The sequence below is a fragment of the Montipora foliosa genome, chromosome 3 (assembly GCF_036669935.1).
Source record: "Montipora foliosa isolate CH-2021 chromosome 3, ASM3666993v2, whole genome shotgun sequence".
In the NCBI taxonomy this organism is placed as follows: domain Eukaryota; kingdom Metazoa; phylum Cnidaria; class Anthozoa; order Scleractinia; family Acroporidae; genus Montipora; species Montipora foliosa.
Window position 1 is genome coordinate 49,450,336 of NC_090871.1, and position 24,173 is coordinate 49,474,508.

The window sequence follows — 24,173 nt, forward strand, 5'->3', positions numbered from 1 at the left end:
TTGGTTATCAGTTTATGAGAAATAAGAAGGAGAAGAGCGGAGTTTGTTTTTTCCTCACATTGGCCGTGTAGAACCTTTATTTATACACGTAACATCTTTATTCCCATGTAATTCATCCGGGCGTTAGCACTATGTAAAGATAGCTCTTTAATAACTACCCTACCTGATTCAGTCACACAGCCCATTAGCCTTATGATATTGGGATGAGGCTTCAGGGTTTTCATCACTTCTAGTTCTGACAACAAGCCTTTCTTGTCTGAGTAAGGAGCGGAATCTAGATATTACAAAAAGTAAATGTATTGTTAGTTTTTTTCTTTGTTTTCTTAAAAGAGGCAAGAGTCTTAAGCAACTCGTTGAATCAACACCTCGATTTGGTTCAGTGTGTTCGAATTTAAAATAGTCATTCAGCCTCGTACCAGTTATACTTGTTGCGCGTATCTCAGTCAGTTGTGTCTGGACAGGGCAATTCAGTTGAAAACAACACTAGAGGCGAACCGAAAAGGCGTACAAATAATCACACGAAACTAAATCAGTTATAGCCTAGTCTATTGGTGAGTCACTGATGGCTGAAAAAAAAAAGATTCAAAATTGCGAATAGCGAAATAAGGTTTAAAAATGGTAGGCTTACCACTGTAGCTCGGTGTACTCTAAGGGACACTGTCATGGCGTTAGTAAGGATTTGTGATCGTTAATCAATAAACGTCATCTTTCAACACCTAGACAAATTTCAAATCCTCTCTGCATTTTTTAGACGATTTAAGTGAACTTTATACGAGTTGCAACATGCAGAAAACTGACTTGAAATCGTTCCTCCAACGTTTTCAAGTTTGCGAACAACCCTTTCTTACACATTCGGTGCCAAAAGCAAGTAAAGATAGTCTGTGCACTAGAGCTAAAGTTATTAAAATTCAGAGTCACTAGTTTGAGCATTTTACACAAAAGAGCGTGACAGTAGTAGTGTTCCTTTAAAAGGGAATTGGCTAGGAAAAGTAGGGAGAGCTTTTCATGCGACTCGGGCTCGAATCCGTTATGGATGTGACCTCATTAAGAGTGCAATTATTACACACACACACACACACACAGACAGAGAAAGAAATAGAGAGAGAGAGAGAGAGAGAGAGAGAGAGAGAGAGAGAGAGAGAGAGAGAGAGAGAGAGAGAGAGAGAGAGAGAGAGAGAGAGAGAAAGAGAGAGACAATCGTTTCCCTTATTTCTTCGTTTCCTTTATACGCGTTCAATTGTTCAGAACAATACAGCTAGGACTTTCTGTCACAACACAGTTTGTTCTCTTTGAAACGATTTTCTTCACAATTGAACAAAAAAATTGATGACCCCACTCCTAAAAATGCAAAACCGTTCTTCTTTTTGGAGGAAAGTTTAAACAGAACATAACTAAATGGACTAAACTGCTTACAAACAGACTGAGAGGCGCTTGAGGAAAAAAAAAGGAAAAAAAAAAAACAAAACAAAACAAAACAAAACAAGAACAAGAACAGCAAAAACTGAAAATTTCTGCAAAATCCGCGCAATCCACCCTTCCCACCATGATTAGCTTGACGAATACTTCCACTGCTGCGAGACAGTCGAATTATTATTATTATTATTATTATTATTATTATTATTATTATTATTATTATTATTATTATTATTATTATTATTATTATTATTATTATTATATTTTTGATGATCCATACGATGTTTTTGAAATTCATATTTAATCAATACATGTTTCGGATGAAACATCATCCATCGTCAGTTGACAAATGAGAAATAAACTAAAGTTGAGCAATAAATAGTGTAACAAAGTGAGATATAACATGAATAATTAAGGATGAAGGCGAGAACAGAATAAAAACACCCAACCACGAAACAAAACAGAAAAAACCAAACTGTTTAGGCTAAGAAAAGAAACTAATTAGTATGAAAGGGATAAATTAAGATGTTTGACTTGGGAATTTAAAGATGGCTGCTCCCAAAGGATATGCATGGCTTCTTTGATTTTCAATTGGAAACGTGTGGAAGCAGAGTCGAGGATTTTAAAACAGTCTTCTGAACACCGGGAGCGACAATTTTTTTTGAGAAGTTCTGAAAATTGTCGCTCCCGGTGTTCAGAAGACTGTTTTAAAATCCTCGACTCTGCTTCCACACGTTTCCAATTGAAAATCAAAGAAGCCATGCATATCCTTTGGGAGCAGCCATCTTTAAATTCCCAAGTCAAACATCTTAATTTATCCCTTTCATACTAATTAGTTTCTTTTCTTAGCCTAAACAGTTTGGTTTTTTCTGTTTTGTTTCGTGGTTGGGTGTTTTTATTCTGTTCTCGCCTTCATCCTTAATTATTCATGTTATATCTCACTTTGTTACACTATTTATTGCTCAACTTTAGTTTATTTCTCATTTGTCAACTGACGATGGATGATGTTTCATCCGAAACATGTATTGATTAAATATGAATTTCAAAAACATCGTATGGATCATCAAAGCGATATCTTACTTCGTGCTGCTAAGAAGTTTTGGTATTATTATATTTTATTTTAAACTAGGTTGAAATTGATAGTAGGAAGCTTCATTAAAAACCCATCAATTATTAGTACGTACGTGTAATATATTGCTAAGGAAATTGGTCCTCTTGGTGAGAGGATGACTTAGTGTAGCTTAGATTTGAGTATGAGTATTTTATAAGAGCCGATGTCCGCAAATTATGGAGAATTGGGCGTCAGCCGTGAAGTTTCGAATCCCTTTATATTTGGCCCAAGTAACCTCTATAGTGAAGTATTTTCAAATATAACATTAAACCTTTCAACAGCTTTTTATATTTTGCGAAATTGCGGAAAGTTTGAAAACACGCATGTTGGCGTCCTTCGAATGGTGAAATTGGCGGAAAATATAAACACATTTTTAACTCGCTCGTACGGTAAGATGCGACATCGTCTGTTTATGAAACACAAACACAATATAAACACACTTGAAATTTGGATAAGCTGTTAAAATGAGAATGTTTTGGCCGATAGAAGTAAACCAGTTTCAGGCATTTCCAAAAATCGCAAATTTCACCCAACTTCCACACTACAGAAATCCAATTGGTACGTCGAGTTTGGACGTGAAATAACAACAGCTTTGAAGAACAACCCTTGTAAATTACTGGGTTAAAATATTTCTGGCGGCACTGAAAAATTACCCCGTCTAACCCCCGTGAAGAGTAGTTTGACAAGACAAGAATCTGTGAATGAATTTATGACACAAACCGTAGCAAATTGTAACCGTTTTCAAGGAGAAAAATATTGGAGAAAACCTTCGCAAAATTACTTAAGGGGCTTGCAGAACAATTTTATATAGTGTTGATGCTTTTGAACTTCGATCAACACACACCGCCCTTGTTTTCCGTCCGGACTCGAATAACATGAACCTTACCGTGTTTCTAAAAATTATCCATTTTCTGTCTGATCAAAATAATCCTCCACTAAATGTGACCGTCCACGGGAAAACCAAAAAAAAGGTGATGACACGGGCACGCTATTTTAGCACGCTAGACAAAAGAAATTTACTTTAACACGGGAGTGCCGTGTCGTAATGCACGCCTCATTAAAATTTTCTTGTGTCTGATACTACAAGTTGTAAACAATAGAGCGTGTTATACCAAACAAAAGAGCGTGTCAGCAAAAGTAAAATCGAGCACCGCGTAAAAAGACACGGAGTGAGTGAAAGTGCACGACAGCTGCGCCAAAACGCTCGCTAAAAAACCAAGTATATAAACACGCTACTCCCAAAGCCGAGTGAGGGCCGACTTACCTGCGGAAATAGCTGAAAAATCCCGAATACAGTGTTGTGCAAAAGTAATGCAAACGTATTTCGCCGAAATTCGCAGCTTTTCCTGGCTTTTCGACGAAAAAATATCGAATTTTCGATGGAAGCGAATTTTCAACGAAAAGTCATGATAATTCTCAAGGCCTATTGTTTCCAACTACACCGAATTTTCGAACGAAAATTCCCTCGGAACGAAAATTGACTTCGAATTTTCGTGCGAAAAATCGCTCTGTTCGATAAATGACCTAAAAAAATTGGGCGAAATTTTGCTCTTTATTTGCTGTTCTCGAACATTCCCACGTATTTTCTGGACAAAAATTTGCCAAGTTCGAATTTGCCCCGATGATTCTTTTCTGCCGTCATTTCACAATGTGTAATCTCTACTACAAACTCTCGTTGGTGAAGCAATCGCAGTTTTTGTTGTGTGTGGCAATCTTTTTTTTTTCCGTTGGAAATAGCCGATTGAACTGTCGGATCATTGAATCTATTTTCGATACGACTTTATTTACGCTAACCTTAACGCGTTTATTTACGCGTACATACGCTTTTTCAGCGATGTTGTTGATGGCTGCCGCCGATTCATGTCACAAAAATTCGCTGCTTCAAATTTTGTTATCTCGAATTTTCGTTTGGTTACCTCGAAAATTCGCTACTTCGAATTTCGCTATCTCGAATTTTCGAGAAAGATCGTGAATTTTTCGCTTCAAACCCTACGAAAAACGTTGTGTTTGGTACTATAATATATGTAGCTTGCTGGACATGTGATACCCTTGTTTGCTCGAAATTTGTCGGTACCTGGCCGAAAACAAGTTCACAGAAGTAACATTCCGGAACAGAAGCAGGATATGATGTAAGAACAAGATTGCGTGACGCATGACCTGGCCAAAGGTCAATAAGCACTTAATGACTGGCCCCAAGGGAAACAGTGAGTTTTGTTTCCCCGAGACCCTTAATGTTCCCCGAGGCGAAGCCGAGGAAAACATTGAGGACGAGGGGAAACAAAACTCACTGTTTCCCGAGGGGTCAGTCATTAAGTGTTTTGTTATACCTCCCAACTCAAAATAGAACAATAAACAGATAAAAATTATTTGCTTGACGTCCGCTGGCGTACAGATTTGCCGCCGTTTCAAAGGTGCACGACCTGATCACGTGTGAGTCGAAAGTTCAAGTTGTTGTTGCCCTAGGGAGTCATGAAGGTTTGTTCGCCCTAGGGCTTCATGAAGTATTGACCAATGACACGTGACACGTTCTCCTCTAATCAGAAAACGTATTTGAGTTGGGAGGAATAACAATAGATGTTATCCTGGTGTAAGCCCAAAGTGCTTGCAAGAAATACTAGTTCTAAATCTACCTTTTGATGCGGAAAAACCTTTCACGCATTGATATCGCGTCAGTCGCGTCGCTAGTTGTTTACATTTCATTGCATGGCTTCTTGTGGCTATTCACTCCTCGTCGGTGGACCCTGTGGCCCGCGAATGGACCCCGCGAATGTGGAATGTGTTGCAATCGGCGATGTCCACAATCACCTCGTGTATTGCAAAATCAGCCACGACATGCAGTGGACAGTGAATCAAAGCTATTACTTACTCGAGCAGGTAGGTGGTTTCCTTTTTGACATTACAAATCCTCGAGAACGAATTTTTCCTTTGGACATTTTTTAAAAAATAATCGGCATTTTTATTTCAGGCATCTTTGAGACAGAAAGAAAATAACATTGTGCCCACGACATCGAGATTTGTTTGGGACTAGGTGGAGGTTCAATAAGTGGCGATGTTCAATCCCCACTTCTGCGGGGATGGATGCCCACAGGGGAACATCCTCAGCCCCAAAGGCTCAATATGGATTGAAAAAGGCGCATTCAGCCTATGTTATGAGCGCCACGAATCTTCTTGTACTAGTAGGCTCGCGTAAGTATTAAGTTCCAGAGTGTTGAAGCAAGCAACCGTGCACAATCAAGAAGGCTGCTTTGGCCAGCCGAAATAAAGTACACCACTGAAATCAAATCTACGTTGTATTGGCTCTTGCTTAAAATATTAAGTATTAAACATTGTTGTTATTTTCTGAGTAAATTTATATAAATGATTTTCGTTCATGATAAATTATCCGCAATTAGTTTACACGGTTACTCTAGGGTGCGTAGTTTCGCTAGCTCTCATGTGCATGCAGGAGAGGCTCAGGGGTGACGCATAGATGGAAAAAGTTGGCACAGAACACCGCTGCTCAAACGTACTTTCCTAACAGTATGCCAATGCCAACCGTTGCCGCCGTAAAAGATGATTTTTGGAGTCTGTTCACAACTGTTTATAGATTTAGTGCTCTGGTCCTCTGGACACGCGAGTGAACGAGCGCGAAGCGCGAAAAAACATATTCTCATTCCTCCGGCCAACCTGTCACCCCTAAACCCTTGTGCGCGCTCGTGAAAACCCATCTTAGGCGGTAAAAAACGTCTGTGAAAAGACTAAGTCTTGTTGAGAAAAAAAGGTTAATTATTATGTAGTGTCGCTGCGGTTTCGTTAAAACAGTTTTGGTGTTGTAAAACCTCACTAGACACTAGCAACCCCTCCGTAGACATTCACACGATGTGAATAAGAAGTGATCGGTCCTTTATTATGTTCTTCCGGTTTCCTAATTTTCGTGAATTAATATTATTCATGAAAAAAAAAAACCATTTTGGAAACGAACAAGCGAGCGTCCGCGAAAATCGCCCCGTGGCGAGCAAACGTGACGCGCGTGTCGAGCCGGCTCACAACACTAGCGGCTCGACATGCGAGTCACGTTTCAACACCGCAGGCGATTTTTGCGGTGCTCGCTTGTTCGTTTTCTTCGGTCCTCGAGTACACCTGAGGGGAAAGAGAGACTGCTCGTAGACGAAGGTGTTAACATTTGACGGATTCTGATCACGCAAACAAGGAATGTTTTCTTCCAAAATGGTTTTTATCCATAAAATAATTCATGAACATTAGGAAACCGGAAGAACATAATAAAGGACCGATTATTTCTTATTCACAACGTGCAAGTACGGAAAAGTGGTTGGGAAGGTTTTACAACGCGAAACTATTTTAACGACACTCCAGCGAGCATACTGGATAATCAACATTTTTTCTCAACAAGACTTAGTCTCTTTTCCCGCGTAAGATGGGTTTTTACGAGCGCGCGGTTTTGGGGAGACAGGATGGCCGGGGGAATAGGTTTTTCGCGCTTCGCGCTAGTGCACTCGCGTGTCTAAAGCATTAAGTAAACAAAAATCATCTTCGATGACTTTTACGGCGGCAACGGTTATTTGTTAGGAAAGTACGTTTGAGAAGCGGTGTTCTGTGCCAACTTTCTCCGTCTATGCGTCAACCCCGAGCCTCTCCTGCATGCACATGAAAGCTAGCAAAACTACGCACCCTAGAGTAACCGTGTAAACTAATTGCGGATAATTTATCATGAACGAAAATCATTTATATAAATTTACCCAGAATATAACAACAATGTTTAATACTTACGCGAGCCTACTGTTACAAGCAGATTCGTGGCGCCTTTTTCAATCCATATTGAGCTTTTGGGGCTGAGAATTTTTCCCTGTGGGCATCCATCCCCGCAGAAGTGGGCATCGCACATCGCCACTGATTGAACCTCCACCTAGTCCCAAACAAATCTCGATGTCGTGGGCACAATGTTATTTTCTTTCTGTCTCAAAGATGCCTGAAATAAAAATGCTGATTATTTTTTTAAAAAATGTCCAAAGAAAAAATTCGTTCTCGAGGATTTGTAAGGTCAAAAAGGAAACCACCTGCCTGCTCGAGTAAGTAATAGCTTTGATTCACTGTCCACTGCATGTCGTGGCTGATTTTGCAATACGCGAGGTGATTGTAGACATCTTTGCTACACTCGCCGATTGCAGGCCACAGGGTCCACCAACGAGGAGTGAATAGCTACAAGATGCCATGCAATGAAATGTAAGCAACTAGCGACGCGATATCAATGCATGAAAGGTTTTTTCGCATCAAAAGGTAGATTGAGAACTAGTATTTCTAACAAGCACTTTGGGCTTACACCTCAAAACGCTAACACCTAGAAAAGGATTACATCTATTGACGTTTGGCCAGGTCATGCGTCACGCAATCTTGTTCTTACATCAAGTTATAGCTGTAGCTTCACTTGATTTCATATCCGCAGTTCATATATGATTCATTTCATATACCATTTCATCATTGATTCATTCCTCACGGGACCATTAGAACCCACAAATGACCAGCTCCCATCATCAGTGGCTTCATAGCTCAGTTGGTTAGAGCGTCGCACCGGAATCGCGAGGTCACGGGTTCAAACCCCGTTGAAGTCCTGAATTTTTCAGGCTTCTCTACGCAACTGCAAAAATTGCTCTCATAACTGCGAAGATCATAGCTTCACTTGATTTTTCATAGTGGTACACATTATCTAGTCTCGAATTTTAGGCCACGCCATCTTAAACTTTCGTTTGTAGTCCTTAGGACAACTAGTTTCCGCAAAATTAAATGAGCTTGTGTATGGCCTTAGTATTCCAGTTAATTGTCTTAAGTATTCTGAATCTTATAGGTTCCCTGCCAAGAGGGCAAAGAATCTGGCGCAATGAAGGAGCTGTTTTAAGTCCTCAAGGACCATAAGAACCCATTTATGGAGGACTTGGTGAATACATCTTACCGATACTGCTTTCTGGATGAACTTGAAGTTTCGTGGATGACTCTGATTCAGTGGATCTTGACGACTGCGGGACCGAGAACGTTGTCCGAGTTTGGCTGGTTGATTCCTCGTTTCACTCCAATCTTTCGTGTGCTTTGAGGAAATTACAAGATGCAAAATTGGTCATCAACCAGTTCGGTTTCCAGTTAGATGCACATGTCACAGGCATCCAGAGAGGAAGCGAAACCATCGAAGAACAGGCTAGGTTATTGGATAAACTCACAGTACTTGTGAATGACATTGGTAATGCCATGAAAAGGCTGGGGTATGCTCTTTATGGTGGCAAGGTGTACAAGAAATGCGACAAGGCAAAATACACGTACTCGTTCAAGTGCGAGGTGGAGGCGTTCGTTAATAGCATGGCGGCAAATGAACTTTTCAAGGCGCGACTACTAAAGGACATGAAAAAGTCATAGAGATCCTCGCTTTGACTGATTGATTTGATTATTGAGGTCAATGATGGCTGGTGCTGGTCCATTAAGGCGCGTCGCTTCTTGGAGAATGCGATCAAGGACAAGGACATTGGTCACGTTACACCCAGGGTATTTTCCCCATACGAAGAAAGAAGCAGAGCCTAAGTACTTCAAGGAAATCTTGGAAAATAGTCTCCCAGAAGCCGAAATTGAAATGTTTGCGAGGACTTTCTAAGACATTTGAACCATGACCAAAAACGACACAAGGACAAGGTATCTTGTCTCATTGGCACTGCGAACAGTTTCAACCAATTCTAGGAATAGTGCACCACAGCAATATAGCAACAATCACGAAACAACGAGTCTTCAACAAGGCCATGATTAATTGCTTTACAGAAATAATGTTCATCGACGAAGCGAGTCCCTCCACAGTAGACATAGACGACTGGAAGATTCTGACCCAAGGGGGGTACACGGCGTGTGATGTAAAGTACCAGACCGCAAAGTCATTCATTAAACGTTGTCCCATGCTGCTAACAGCGCAGCAAAAGCTTGAATTTAGGCTAGAAGATCAGCCCAGGATGGATCGTCGTTTAAGGAACTACACATTTAAGAGTCTGCCCAATCCAAAAAAGAAAGCGGCAGAGTGGATTCACAAGCATCCCATGAGGTGTATTGTATGGGCTTCGACAAAAGCCCGTCCACCCAGTGGCCAAGAAGAAAGCTCTGACGACGGCCTGGAGGGCCGCCAAGAAACGCAAGGAAAAGGACGCTCTGCGAACGTTGGCGCCCTAGGAAGATTGGACTGACCCACTAGAGGACACAGGCGTAGTGCCGACCCCGGTCGAAGAAAGCAGCGGAGATGGACCCAACTGGGATGACAGGCAGTGCTCCAGCAACATGAGGACAACGGTTGAGCTATGTCCCCCTGGTTCCCTACGACACCGACAAATTGCCAGCATGTTACAAACGCGCGTGCGCAAGAGAGAAGAGCGGTTTGCGCGGGAAGAACAGCTTCATCAATGCAGGCGAGACAGCTTTAAAATTGCCAGAGGGGTGCCCAGAGAGCACGCGGACCTTCTTCCAAGGAACAGCTCCAATCCTTTGCCAACCCAGCTCAAGGATGATCTGGATGCGTTATGTCAGAAGGAGATAGACGAGGAGAAGGAAGCAAGGAAACAGAAAGCGAAAGAAGCATTCGAGGGCAGGTGGTTGAAAGAAACAGAAAAGGAGCTATACGAGTGTGTCCAAAAATCCCTCCGCGCTCGTGATCCCATCTCATCGCAAACTTGAAAGCATATGTCAAAGTACTCTGTGACAAGCTCAAGCTCCACTATAAGTCACTTGGAACTTACAACACAACCGAGGCGATAGAGGAGCGGAGGAGGGTATGTGTTGACCTTGGAATTCTCCGTCAGCAAGACCAACACTTGGTGAAATGCGTCCAGGAACCATTGCCGACAACAGACGAACTAAACGAAGTGACTCAGACTGAGATGGCCACAGAAAGCCGGCAGACCACACCATTTCCTGAAGCTGAAAGTAGCAAAGTTAGTAATCAACTCCAAGTGCTTAAACGACATAAACGTCTAATACCAACTGGTGCTAAGAAACGTCTATATGAATCATTTATATTATCACATCTTAATTACTGTTCCGTTATCTGGCTTCATTGCGACAAAAAGAATGTTGATAAACTGGAGAAAATTAATGAGAGATGCCTCCCCTTTGTCTTCAATGACCTTCATAGCACTTATGACGATTCATTAGACTACATTAACCAGCCTTGTTTACAAGACCGCAGGATACATGATATGTTGACTCTCACTTATCGAGCACTTAATGGTAACACCCCTGTATATATTAAGAATCTACTCAACGTCAAAGATACTACTTATAACCTACGAGGCCAACATCTTCTCAATGTCCCCAGGGTTAATACCACAACCTATGGCCTACATTCTTTCCGTTATTTTGCTTCTAAACTCTGGAACTCGTTACCTAACTCACTTAGAACCGCTCCTACGACCAATGCATTTAAACTAGCTGTAAATCAAATTAAATTTGATCGTGATTGTTGTCCTTTTTGTAATTTAGCTTAACTTTATATCTTATCTATTGTACATTATTGTACATTATTACATACATGTGAATATGTATTTATTTATTATGTACAATAATTCTTAGTCTATTTAGTTTATTTTATATATTATTTTATTTCTTCGAAGATATTAGCATAATTGGTTGCTATCTGTAATTCGAAGTCAAATAAAGGTTCTTACTTACTTACTTACTTACTTAGATAATTTTCTAAGAACTTCATCCGATGCACCGTTGACTTTTCTAAAGTCGATTAACCCAATCAGCCGCCATGTCCAATGTTGCACTAAATAATCAATAACTTAAACAACAGGCTTGGAGAACACAGGCTAAAATCCATTACTTTGAAATTTAATTCCTCCTCCTCTTCGCAGCAAAACATGAGAAATTTCAAGCAGCTATTGACAATCTGCTGAGCCGGATGTTCTCTCTTGTAAGCGCCGTCACTTCCAACAAGCCAAGTTGTAAATTGCTCGCCAATTTGACTGGAAGATGAAAAGGACGGTATTGATCTAGCGCCGGGTTTTGAACACGTAGGCGATACATCATCAACAACGGTACTCGAGGCCCACGATTTCGTTGGCACTTTTGAAGAGTTTGCGGCAGTCCTCAAGTCTACGCTTGGTTTTCGTCGAAATAACAGAGCCAACTATGCTTGTTGTTGTTGTTGTTTTTTTTTTTTGTAATTTTTTATTTTTTTGCTACATTTTGTAAATAATATGTTACAATTTTATGCCTAACGCTTAACGATATCTTACAATGAACTATTACAATACATCACTTACAATACATAATTACAATAAACTAAATACAATATAATACTTACAATAAACTTACTTACAATACGTTAAATACAATAAACTACTTTCGTAGTTTAATTAGTTCAATTAGATTGGATATATTACAAGCCGCTAAAGAAACAAACGAAAATTTACTCGCCTATTAACTTACGTGTATTTTGATATTCTTTCCACCACCATCTCTTCCTAGGTCAATACTTCGACAAGTTTTCTCCATTTAATAAAATGTTGTGAAAGCTTATTTTTTTCTCTGGCAATTTGGAGTTCAATTCTATAAATCAATTTAATCTGAGCGATAAAACCCTGAGCCGTTGGTAGACTATTCTGACACTTTTTAGAATAAATATAATATTTTCCTAGTAATAATAAATGATTTATTAAAGTAAATTGTCTTTTACGTCGAACTTCCCAAAAATTATGTCCCACTCCTTCAATGTTTCAATATAAATATCATTGTCTTTAAGCCAGGATAAAACATGTTTCCAATATTCAGAGGATATTTTGCAGGAAAAGAGTAAATGCTCGATGGATTCTGCTGTTTCTTGACAAAAGGTGCAACTAGGGGAGGCAGCTAGGCCAAAACGATAAAGAATTTCGTTTGTATAGACAATGCAATTCAAGATTTTGTATTGAAACTCCCTAGTCTTCGATTCCAAAGTTGAACGGAAAGGTAAAGAGTAAACTTTATCCCATTCCACATTTATATCAGGGTATTTATCTGTTAGTTTTCTTTTTGCAGTGGGTTAGGGTTAGGGTTAGACGTGTCAGGGTTAGACGTGTTTCCTACACCAGTATTGGCTTTGAAATCCTTCATGTTCGCCCAGTTGAATCGGGCAATGGTACAAACTGTCGGTGAAGACGTTTTGTTTTAGGCAATGCGCCATCGATATTAGACCACTCAATCTTGTTTGCTTTACTCATTTATTCTTAGTGAGAGGAAATGATTGCATTTAAAAGAGCGCCTTTGTTTGTCTCATTCAACAAAGGCCGATATTATAACAACGGAACTAACCAATCGGAACCAGCAAGAGAAGTGTCGTGCACGTTTGAATTTGACGCAACACGCCCATAAATCACTATTCATAAAATGTTTTGGATTATTATCATTGCAGGTACTCCTTCATTGCACGCATTACTAGGACATACATATTATTGAGGTTATAAGCACGATCCAACGGTTCCTTAATCTAACAGGAAAGGAAATAACAGCTAAAAAGAGAACAATTTTCCTTAGGAACAGCTGAGAAAAGACCAGAAAATGAGCAATAAAAGCAAAGCGCAACACGAAATCACACATTGATGAACAAACGTTCCTCCTGTCGTAAAACGAAACGATAAAGACTTTTGGCAACTCACGAGTAGGAACAAATGCTCTTCAAATAATGACAAAGGATTAACACGTTTTTGGTACATTTTGATTTTAAATCACAGATAAAGGACCAATTTGTTCCGCTCGTGATTCGGAACTAGAAACAATTGGTTCCACTTTAACACTAAAGGAACATTTTGTTCCGTATTTTTATAAAAACACGTTCCCATGTTATCAAAAGGAACACAATTTTAGGAACAATAGTTCTCAAATCATCCATTTAAGGTCCAATTTGTTCCGCTCGGAATTCGGAACTCGGAACAAGTGGTTCCACTTTAACACTAAAGGACCATTTTGTTCCGTATTTTGATAAAAAACAGGTTCCCATGTTATTAAAAGGAACACATTTTTAGGAACAATAGTTCTCAAACCGCACCTGTTCCGCTCGGAATTCGGAACTCGGAACTCGGAACAATTGGTTCCCATGTGATAGAAAGAAACACATTTTTAGGAACAATGGTTCTCAACTCACCCATTAAGGTCCAATTTGTTCCGCTCGGAACTCGGAACTCGGAACAATTGGTTCCCATGTGATAGAAAGGAACATAATTTTTAGAAACAATGGTTCTCAAATCATCCATTAAGGTCCAATTTGTTCTCCTCGGGATTAGGAATTCGGAACAATTGGTTCCCTTTTTAACAATAAAGGACTATTTTGTTCCGTATCTTTATAAAAGCACGTTCCCGTGTCATCAAAAGGAACACATTTTTAGGAATAATGGTTCCCAAATCATCCATTAAGGACCAATTTGTTCCGCTCGGGATTCGGAACTCGGAACGATTGGTTCCCCTTTTAGCAATAAAGGGCCATTTCGTTCCCAAGTAGTAGGAAAGTTCGTTCCGATTTCATCAAAAGGAGCACAAAAAGGAGGAACAATCTGTTCTCGCTTTTCAAGAGGGCACCGTTCCAGAATCAAGAAAAGGAACGCCTCTGAAAAACAAAATGTGCTCAAACACATCGTTATTTAAAAAGAGAGAGGCCAAAAAGCACTAAAAGATCACTTTGTAGAACAAAATCGAATACCAAAATTTTGCTGACGAAATAGAACACTCAATTGAAAAGAGGAAACAAAATTGAAATTTGGGAAATGTTATAGAGCGAAAGACTAGTTGGATATGGAAATAAAAGGTGTCCTTTACGGGTATTAGAGGTCATTCCAGTAACATCCCTCAAATTTATTATTAAAGCATGTGAATAAAAGCAGATGAAATTGTGAACTGAAGGGCGCCTTATGCAAGCGGTATGCATGTCTTAATTTCTTGTGGCAGAGAGCGCATGATACCAAGTGCACTTATTGTGATTCATACTTCATGTTCTGTTTCATCTTATCAACCTACCTTTCAACATTTTCACCGCCACTGTCGTTTTCTGACGCATTCCTCGGAGACCCACGGCTGATCCCTTGGCAACTTGACCAAAAGCACCTTTTCCAATAATTTTTTCAACGGTCACAAGATCTCTAGAAATCTCCCAGGAGCGTTTGGAGGGAAAAGTGGAAAGTTGTGCGTGTTCCCGCGATTGTGAGATAGTTGTCGAGGCCGGCCTTTGGAAGTCAAGTTTTCCCATTTCTACTGCAGTCTAATGAAAGAAGTTTTCATTGTCTTAAGGAGTTGCTGTAAGAAGCATTTTTTAAACAGCGACGGGAAGTGATAGAAGGAGAAAAAGATGCATCCTGATTCTAAGTACATACGTTTCCTTTCTCATCCTCTTCAGATGGCTCCTCATTTGTCCTTAAACAAGCAAATGAAAGAAAGAAAGAAAGAAATAAACAGAGAAAATTATCTATAGAAACAAGTCAGGCATGCGCAGTTCGACAGAGGGAATGAGAACCAAAACTGAAGATCAACTGAAGCCTTAAATTAACAAAATAATTTTGAACTTGAAATAAATTTAATAGAATCAATAGAATGCTTCAGTGAATCGCATATTGTGTGGAGTAAAATAGTTTATATGGAACAACTTAAATCCCTGTTTCCATGCTGTCAAGGCAATCGCCACATTACAATCGCCGAAGAAGAAACAAAAGCCTGCAACATGTATGGGCCTAAACTATTTTTTGTGTTTCATGTGGCATACATTTCATCCTGTGATTGGAAGTTGACTTAATGAATTATTAATAAGTTTTAGGAGGGAATATCCGAAACTGCGTTTTGTTGAATATCCTTTACCTCTGGCCACTGCTATATCTTAGTGTATTTACATGTATGACACAAAGCGAGTACTAAGCACAGGGACATTTAGATCAACAATCCGTACAACAGGTCTAGGATGTTGACATATTTCTGTCGTTAGGATATCCTCAACATCCTCGCTTGTCTCCTGTCCACCTTGCGATAAGCATCCATGATCTAAATTCATTGTGCTGCAACTAATTTTTCGTGAAGTAGAGTACAACAGCAGCAAAATTTACATAATTGGTGTTTTTCTGTGTGTGTGGGGGAAGGGGGTTGGGGGGGGGGGGGTGGTGGTGGGGAGCTGCTTACCTTTTCTTTCTTTTCTTCCCTTCAGATACTAGAAAGAAAATCATATCAAACATATTGATCACAGCATTTCTCTGCAAAGAGCAAAGCTTCCATCCTTTCGAATGCCAATAGCAAATTCAAGAAATTATATAATAATAAACAACGAAAACACTTAATAGTGGCCACAAAGAAGGCAATTTGGTATTTGAGTTATCTACGCACATAGGGCAATTAAAATTACATTAAAACTGGGTTTGTCACCAGGTGAGTACATTTAAAAATATTTGAAAAAATACAAACTAGGTTACACTGGTGGTTTAAAAGATGATATACGACATTCCTTGCGCTGATTGTAGCGAGAGCTACGTCGGCGAAAAGCAAAGAAAATTCTCAACAAGAAAAGGCGAGCACCAGAAGGCTGTTGCACGGAGACAATGCAAAAAATCAGCACTTGCAGACCACGTGACAAATACCAATCACGATATCGCATGGGATGAGGCCACAATTCTCAGGACTAATAGTAATTGGCACCAAAGTAAAGATTTTGGAAGCTTGGGAGATTAATTGCGCGAAAGACCCGCTCAACCGAGATGACGAGGCGTTACTCCCCAAGGAGTATTTGCACTTGACCCTCGCAAACAAGAAAAAATGACTTATCTCGAATTTTTAATCAGCGTCTTGCTTATATCTGTGCTTTTGTGTGGTTTTTTCTTTCACTTCCCCTGAATAAGGTCCGTGTTTGTGACCGAAACGTTGGGAACATTTTTTATTGTAATATATCATCTTTTAAACCACCAGTGTAACCTAGTTTGCATTTTTTCAAATATTTTTTTAAATTGCATTCTTTTGTTTCTTCAAAAACGGAAAAAGAACGGTGGCTGTTAAGCAAGGGAGCAGAGACAAGTCCATGAACAACCGCTAAAGTAGCAAATTAAAGAATCATTTATTTATTTTGTTTTCCACTCGCATGTTTCCAGCGTATAGAGTGTTTTGACGTGACGTCACAACAGCCATGTTGGTGTCTGTAAACAAAGGAACGGCGGCCATGTTGATGCCCCAACTAATCCTCTGTGAATTGAGCTCTATTATCATGCAAAATGTTTCTTTTGTTTTGGTGTAAAAACAAGGTTGCTGGTCACTTGAGTGAAAATATTCCATTTGAGCCGGACATAAATAAAAAAAACAATTAGCAAATTAACAAATGTATAAACGAATACTTCCGTAAACAGAAAGGAAAAAACAAAGGGTTGGCTCAAAACATGACAAACACGCACACGAGCTATAACCGTTTACGTTTTTGTTCATTTGAGTTGTGCGGCAGTAAGAAAACACTACCTAAGGTAGCGAAGCCATCAAATTTTGAAAATCTACGTCGTTTATTTTTTTCGTATACGTTTTGTGAAAATAGGAGCTTACGCTGCTCTCTTAATAAAACGGACGCTTGTTCCCTAATCACACTAACCAAAAATCACTCATGTCTGAAAGGCAAGTAATTAGATGCAAGCCAAATTCAGTTGATATCCAACACGAAGTGTCCTTTTAAGTGGAAGCATTTCCTACCTATTTCTAACAATGAGGCTAGGGTAAAGGTCAGCGTTGTATTACGGTTAGGTTAGGTCAGGGTAAATCCAGCAGCTTATCCTTTCTTCAGTTTATGCTTATGTGAAGAGCTGGATTTTGGGGGACACTTTGTGACGTTAATTGTCTGTATTCTGATTACGAGTCATCTTGAAGCTGGGTAAAAGAGGAAAGGGACACTTGGTGACGCTTATTGAAATGGACCTTCAATCACCTTTCCTGCGAAGCCAAATGACATAGATAACAAGGCTAATGATCACTGCAACCAGGATGCAACTGGCGGTGACAGCGACAAGAATAGTCCTGTTAAATAGCGTTCGAGCCGACCGATCTGAAACTAAAAAAAAGGGGTAAATAAGTAGACAAATAGACTTACTCTTGTTCATCCATAAACTCTTTCAATTTCGTATTGTAAAATACAAGGTTCCTAGTAATTCCATGGCTTGAAAGACCTCCTGATTCCAAGAGGAGATTTTTAAAGTGCTACTACGATAAAAAATCATGAAAAAAAATCACTCTTTGTGCAGGATACTCGAAATGCCAGATTTTATGCAATCATTTCAGGAGAAGAAGTACAAGTATCAATTTTCTTGGGCAATTATTATAAATTAACGGTCCGCTATTACTTGGCGTGGTGTTGAAAGATAAGCTATCTGGGAGCTGGATCGAGGAGAAAGTGACGTCATTTACTATGCACTGTGTGAATGCGGCTTAATTAGTATGTAGAAAACATATTTGACAAACTCTCGTGCTGCATACTAGTAAAGCCGCATTTACACACTGTTAAGCTTTTCATTTTTAAGTGAGTGAACGACGTCACTATCTCTTCGATCCTAATCGGTCGGAGCCGCAGCAAGTAATAGCGGCGTTAAATGAAAAACAGAGGAATTTGAACGACACCCATTCAATATTTTCGGAGATTATATTTTCAATTTTGGGATTCATTACAGGCATGTGTACAGTTTGTGACATCATCAATTTTTAAGCAAAAACTTGAATATCTCAGAAACGAGAGATATTCCAAAATAGAAAACACCATTCTACATCATTTTTAAAGTTCTTTAAAAAAAGCAAAATATAGTTTTTACTTCATAGCCAATTCAAGGCCGGACGGCAAAAGAAATAAATAAATAAAAAAGGGTGGCATAAGTTCAATAAAGCCTGTTCTAATGACGAAGGGAAAAGTGAAGCAACAGTTTCTTTTAACTTTTCATTTTAATTTAGTTTCTTGTTCTGTCTGATTTCTTAGTGCCTGTGTAGCTGAACTGTCCCAGAGGTAGAACGATTAGAAGCCTTAAATTGTTTCCAAGCACAAGACGGGGGTCATCAATCTCACTCCTTGGTTAAGTTTAAAACACAACATGAAGATTAGAGCAACGAGCTGAAATAAATAAAAGAAACTTCTTGCAACGAGGCGGTTACCTGAAGAAGGAATGCCTGTTATATAGATAATTTGAAACTCGTCTTTCTCGGAAGCCATAATGGATTTAGTGTTTACTGTGAAAGGCCCGAATTTTCCATTATCCACAGCTGCTTTCAAAATTGATATTGCGTGGTCGGTAGAGACGCATTGCTTAAATATCAAAACAAACTTCACAATAACACTGCCTGGTCTGAAAGAAGAACGAAATTTTAACAGTGGGTTAATGTACAGATAAATAAAGGAAACGAACCGGCAAAATAACAGTATCAAGAACAAATCGAAAGTTTTGCACAACTTCATGAAATTAAAATATTTTCATCAGATTATTTTACTTACGTAAAATCTAAAACATGTATTCTTTGAAAAGTGCTGTCCGTTTGAAATGCTTCTTTTACCTTAAAAACAAAACGGTAACATAAATTAGACAGGTGGTGTTTTTACAACTGTAAAATATAATACATGAAAGATATTATGCATCGTCAACTGGGGACTCGAAAAAATCCGTGATCCAGTACGGATACTCTAACCACTGAGCTACTGGAGACTCTGTGGTGAGTAAGGGTGAACTGTGGGTATAGACTACGACTGTATCACGCAGTCGCATAATCCAATTTTTCGATAACCATATATGACTCTTAACTGCATCGCCCAGTCACATTAAGGCATATCGGAGATGCAATCAACCAACCACCCGGCTAAGCGAGTAAGGTGAGAAATACATAAAAGATATACTGCGTAATGCAGTTAGCGAGGTGTTGTAGTCTATACCTTCATTTCACACACTTCACTGAATCTCCAGTAGCTCAGTGGTCAGAGCATCCATACTAGATCTTTGAGGGTCGTGGGTTCAAATCCCATCTGACGATGCATATATATTTTATTGATTTCTAATTTTACTAGCTTGGTTGTTGGTTGGTTGCATCGCCGATATGTGCGATGCAGTTAAAGACGTACTATGATCAAAAGGTCACTTCCTTTTTTTCTTCAGGCTTTGAAAGTGTGTTTTTTAACACCTGCCTGCCAAAATTTTGAGCTTTGATTTTTATCCAAAGGCTGTTTACTTTGAGTGTAAGTTTTGGACTTCACGGTCCGCCATTTTTCACGTTCAAAACTGACCGACTGTACCTCAGAGGATTGAATTTAGCAACAAGTGACGTCATTTACTCAATAACTTAAAATTTCAGCGCGTAAACGCAATTTGTATTGTATGCAAAACACCAGCTTAAAAATCTGACAGCCCGAAACTCCCGTGCTGCATTCAATTCAGTCGCGTACAAACACATTGCATTCTTTAAACTAGTGAGTCTTTGTCATCTTCTCCTCGAGCCAACTCTCTGAGGATTTTAAAGTTAGTAATGGTTGGCCACTAAATGGAAAAATTCCCGTTAAAATAAGCAAGTGTCCTTTTGAAATGAAGGGTTAAAACGTGGGTCACTTAGTGTTTACTGACCATAGTTTTGAAATTCAAAGGAAAAAAAAAAATGATTTCTTGATCATAGTACCCCTTTAAGAGTCACATCTGGACTTGGACTATCTGACTGCGTGATGCAGTCGTAGTCTATACCGACATTTCACCCTTGCTCACCAGTGAGTCTTTTGTAGCTCAGTGGGTAGAACAGCCGCACTTGATCAAGAAAAGTCGTGAGTTCAAATCCCATCTGGGACTCGGTTTTTCCGAGTTCCCATTTGACGATGCATAATATCTTACATGTATTTCTCACTTTACTCTCTCGGGTAAAATATAATAATGTGCGACCAGGCTTGTGACATGCATGTCCAACACTCACTAAGTGAAACGATCGACAGATACACGATCTGTCGACCCGAAAAATGCATTTCATTAGATAAAATCGTCGTACAGCTGTCCCCACGAATCGAACAAGCCGTATGATTCATGAATCGCTTTTACGACCCGTCTCCATTCGACTATTGCATGTTATATTGGCAGTATGTTGCTTATTTTTATGCGGGAAACTGCCCGAAGACACGATCTGTCGACCCGAAAAAAGGAACTCATTAGATAATACCGTCGCACAGCTGTCCCCACGAATCGATCTATCCGTACGATTCGTGAAACGCTTTTACGACCCATGTCGATTCGAGTATTGCATGTTATAGTGCAGTAGGTCGCTCATTTTTATGTGGAAACTACCCGAAGACACGATCTGTCAACAAGAAAAATGCATCTCATTAGATAATACCGTCGCATAGCTGTCCCCACGAATCGATCGATCCGTACGATTCGTGAAACGCTTTTACGACCCGTGTCCATTCAACTATTGCATGTTCTTGCTAATTTATATGCCTGTCAATGTGTGTATGCGTCGTGGTCCAATTTGTGAATGAGCTGTTGTCCATAAACATGAACACACTAGTACTGAACCGCATACCAAAACAAAGGAGACAATGTGTGTATGCGTTGTTCTAAAAACCCATGCCGTCAAAAGTTTACTGATGAGGCCCAGAAGGCCGAAACAGTACTGTCTGCAGTTAGATATATGCATGTAAATTAAATAACAGCCATCCTGTGTTACAAGTGTATTTACAAATTATCGCCAAGTGGTGTGAAATTGAAAAACAAATTGCCTTGGACAATAACGATGCATCAGCCTTCAACAAAAAATGGGGCCCTTTAAAATACTGCCCCTCGGAAAAGCAAACTAGTAATATCAAAAGTGAAGAGGGTGACGCGGGGACAAGGTGGATGCCTTAAAATACTGGAAAGCACTTACGTTTTTGCATTGTTTCGTAAACGTGTAGTAAGCAGTCAACACTGTATTTGTAGCCAGCTTAAAGTATGTAAATTGTTCGTTTCAGTAACACTCTCTTGTAGCAAGCAACCAACACTGTATTGTAAGTATACTAAGGTATGCGGAATATCCTTTCAGCACTTTTTGTATTGTAAGTATGTTATAGAAAGTTACGAGGAAAAACATAATTAATAATGTTGTAAATGAATGTTTCATTAAATTCAAAAAAATAAACAACAAATAAATAAATAAAAAGTGTAAGTAAGTAGTGTAGTAAGCTTTGTAATTGGTGTGTCTTTGAATTGTTTGTAAGTATGTATATAGTGGTCGTATTTGCAATGTAAGTAGTCTTTTGTGTAAAATAAAAAAATAAATAAAGAGATAAATAATATTAATAAATTTCTCAGAACAAACTATGTTAAGTTCAACATCGACAAGTCAGTGGGTGAAACAATGAATCCCACTATTAGTGAGTGCAAGTACCTGGCACAGAAAGAGTACAAGAGAAGACACGACAGTATTGGAAGGTTGGTCCACTGGACGCTCTGATATAAGCAGGCCTTGAGCAGAAGTGACTCCAAGAAGAATTATTTCTCATCATTAATTAAGGAGAACCAGTCAAATTATAAACAGCTTTTTAAGAGAATTGACAAACTACTACAAAGGAAAACAGATATTCAATATCCCCCCCGCAAATCGCCCACTGATCTTGCTAACAAGTTTATTGTGTACTTCACTACAAACATAGTTAGAATACGGGGTCATATAATAATAACTGCTGCTCCCTCTCATCGAGATACAGTTCCTGATGTTGACAACGCCTGTTCATATTCTTTTGATAATGTCAAAACGGTAACAGCGGACGAAGTTCATACATGTATCATGAATCTGGCTGCTAAGTCATGTGCTCTTGATCCTCTTCCGGGTTACGTTACAAGAAATGCACTTGGTGTTCTGTTGCATTTCATTTCGAAAATAATAAATATCTCGCTGGAAACTGGTCAGATGCCTTCGAAACTCAAGGTTGCCATGTTACGCCCACTCCTTAAGAAATCTTCTTTGGATCATACGCAGTTCTCCAATTATCTTCCTGTGTCGAATCTTTCATTTATCAGCAAAGCAATTGAAAAATTGGTAGCTAATCAACTTATCTCCAACATCAACGAATATGATTTAAATGAGACATTTCAGTCAGCGTACAAACAGTATCACAGTACTGAAACTGCACTCATCCGTGTGCACAATGATATTCTTTCTGGCCATTGATAATCGTCGAATCGTAATTTTACTGCTGTTAGACCTTTCTGCTGCCTTCGACACAGTTGATCATGCCATTCTCCTTTCTCGTTTATGTGTACGATTTGGGATAGCTCGAAAGCCTCTATTATGGTTGCAATCTTATTTATCGAATCGCATGCAATATGTTTCCGTCGATGGTGGTACCTCTATTAAACATGACCTTGAATGTGGAGTGCCACAAGGATCTGTCTTGGGACCCATTTTGCATTTGCTTTATACTTCGCCGCTTTCAGACATCGTAAAGAAATTTAACTTGAGCTATCATTTGTACAGCTATACTTGTCTTTCCAACCAACCATACTGGGTGATAGGGATCTAGCGGTGTGTAACATCGAGAGCTGTGTGAATGAAATTAATCATTGGATGATGTTTAATCGCCTTAAATTAAATAAAGACAAGACTGAATTATTGGTGATCTCCGCTTAACATCTTCCAGGACCACTCCTTCACGAAATTTCAGTTGCTGGTGAAACGATTCACTCCGTGCATAAGGCAAGAAATATCGGCACTATGTTCGATAGCCATTTTTGCTTTAATGATCATGTTATTAACATTTGCAAATCTTCGTTTTATCACCTACGAAATATCAGCTATATCAGGAAGTATCTTTCAGCGACCACTACTGAATTGCTCGTTCATATGTTTGTATCTTGGAAGTTGGATTACTGTAATTCTCTTTTGTATGGCCTACCAGCCTTACACTATAAAAAGTTACAACACGTCCAGAATGCTGCGGCGCGCCTCGTCACACTTACAACAAAGCATGATCACATTACGCCTTTTCTTTCTAATCTTCTCTGGCTTCCCGTTAATCAACGTATTATTTTTAAGATTTTGCTTATAACCTACAAGGCACTTAACAATTTGGCACCGTCGTACATTTGTGATTTGCTTACATCTTACACTCCATCACGTCAAATACACTCATCATCCAAGCACCTTCTGGTTTCTCCATCCTATAACTTGAAAACATCTTTCTTTGTAGCAGCACCAACATTATGGAATGCTTTGCCATGTGAAATTAGAAACGCTCCGTTTGTGTCTTTTTTTCAAAAGTAGATAAAAAACTTTTCTTTTTAGAAAAGCTTTTTATAATTAATTTTAGCTGTTTTAAGTGTTAATTTAAAAGTTTTGTAAGGCGCCTTTGAACAGTAGGATACTGGCGCGGTATAAATCTTTTATTATTATTATTATTATTATTATTATTAAATGTAAGATACTGTGGGATATGATCATGCCGTGTGGCCATGTTATCGAGGGCAGAAGACCTGACATTGTTGTTGTTGAAAAGGAGAGTAACAAGGCAATTATTGTGGATAGTGCTTCCCCGTGGGATTACAGAGTGTATGAAAAGGAGGGTGAAAAGATTGATAGAAGTAAGTGCCAAGATTTGAAGATGGAGATTGGAAAACTATGGGGTACCAGACAGCAGGAAGTGGTACCAGTAGTTGTTGGTGCACTCGGAGCAGTA

The 24,173-nt window shown here is 39.2% G+C and overlaps 1 protein-coding gene across 1 annotated transcript in view; it reads right to left on the bottom strand.

Moving 5' to 3' along the window:
* The window catches only part of LOC137997572 (fibroblast growth factor receptor 3-like), a 41,268-nt gene that overhangs the window by 6,323 nt on the left and 10,772 nt on the right, over positions 1–24,173 (bottom strand). The window contains exons 2-8 of the mRNA XM_068843652.1: positions 18,990–19,048; positions 18,653–18,843; positions 17,445–17,567; positions 15,674–15,701; positions 14,881–14,920; positions 14,528–14,768; positions 164–274 (exon numbers count right to left, since the gene is read on the bottom strand). Coding sequence (XP_068699753.1) covers positions 164–274; positions 14,528–14,768; positions 14,881–14,920; positions 15,674–15,701; positions 17,445–17,567; positions 18,653–18,843; positions 18,990–19,048 — 793 coding nt within the window. The remainder of the gene's footprint in view (positions 1–163; positions 275–14,527; positions 14,769–14,880; positions 14,921–15,673; positions 15,702–17,444; positions 17,568–18,652; positions 18,844–18,989; positions 19,049–24,173) is intronic.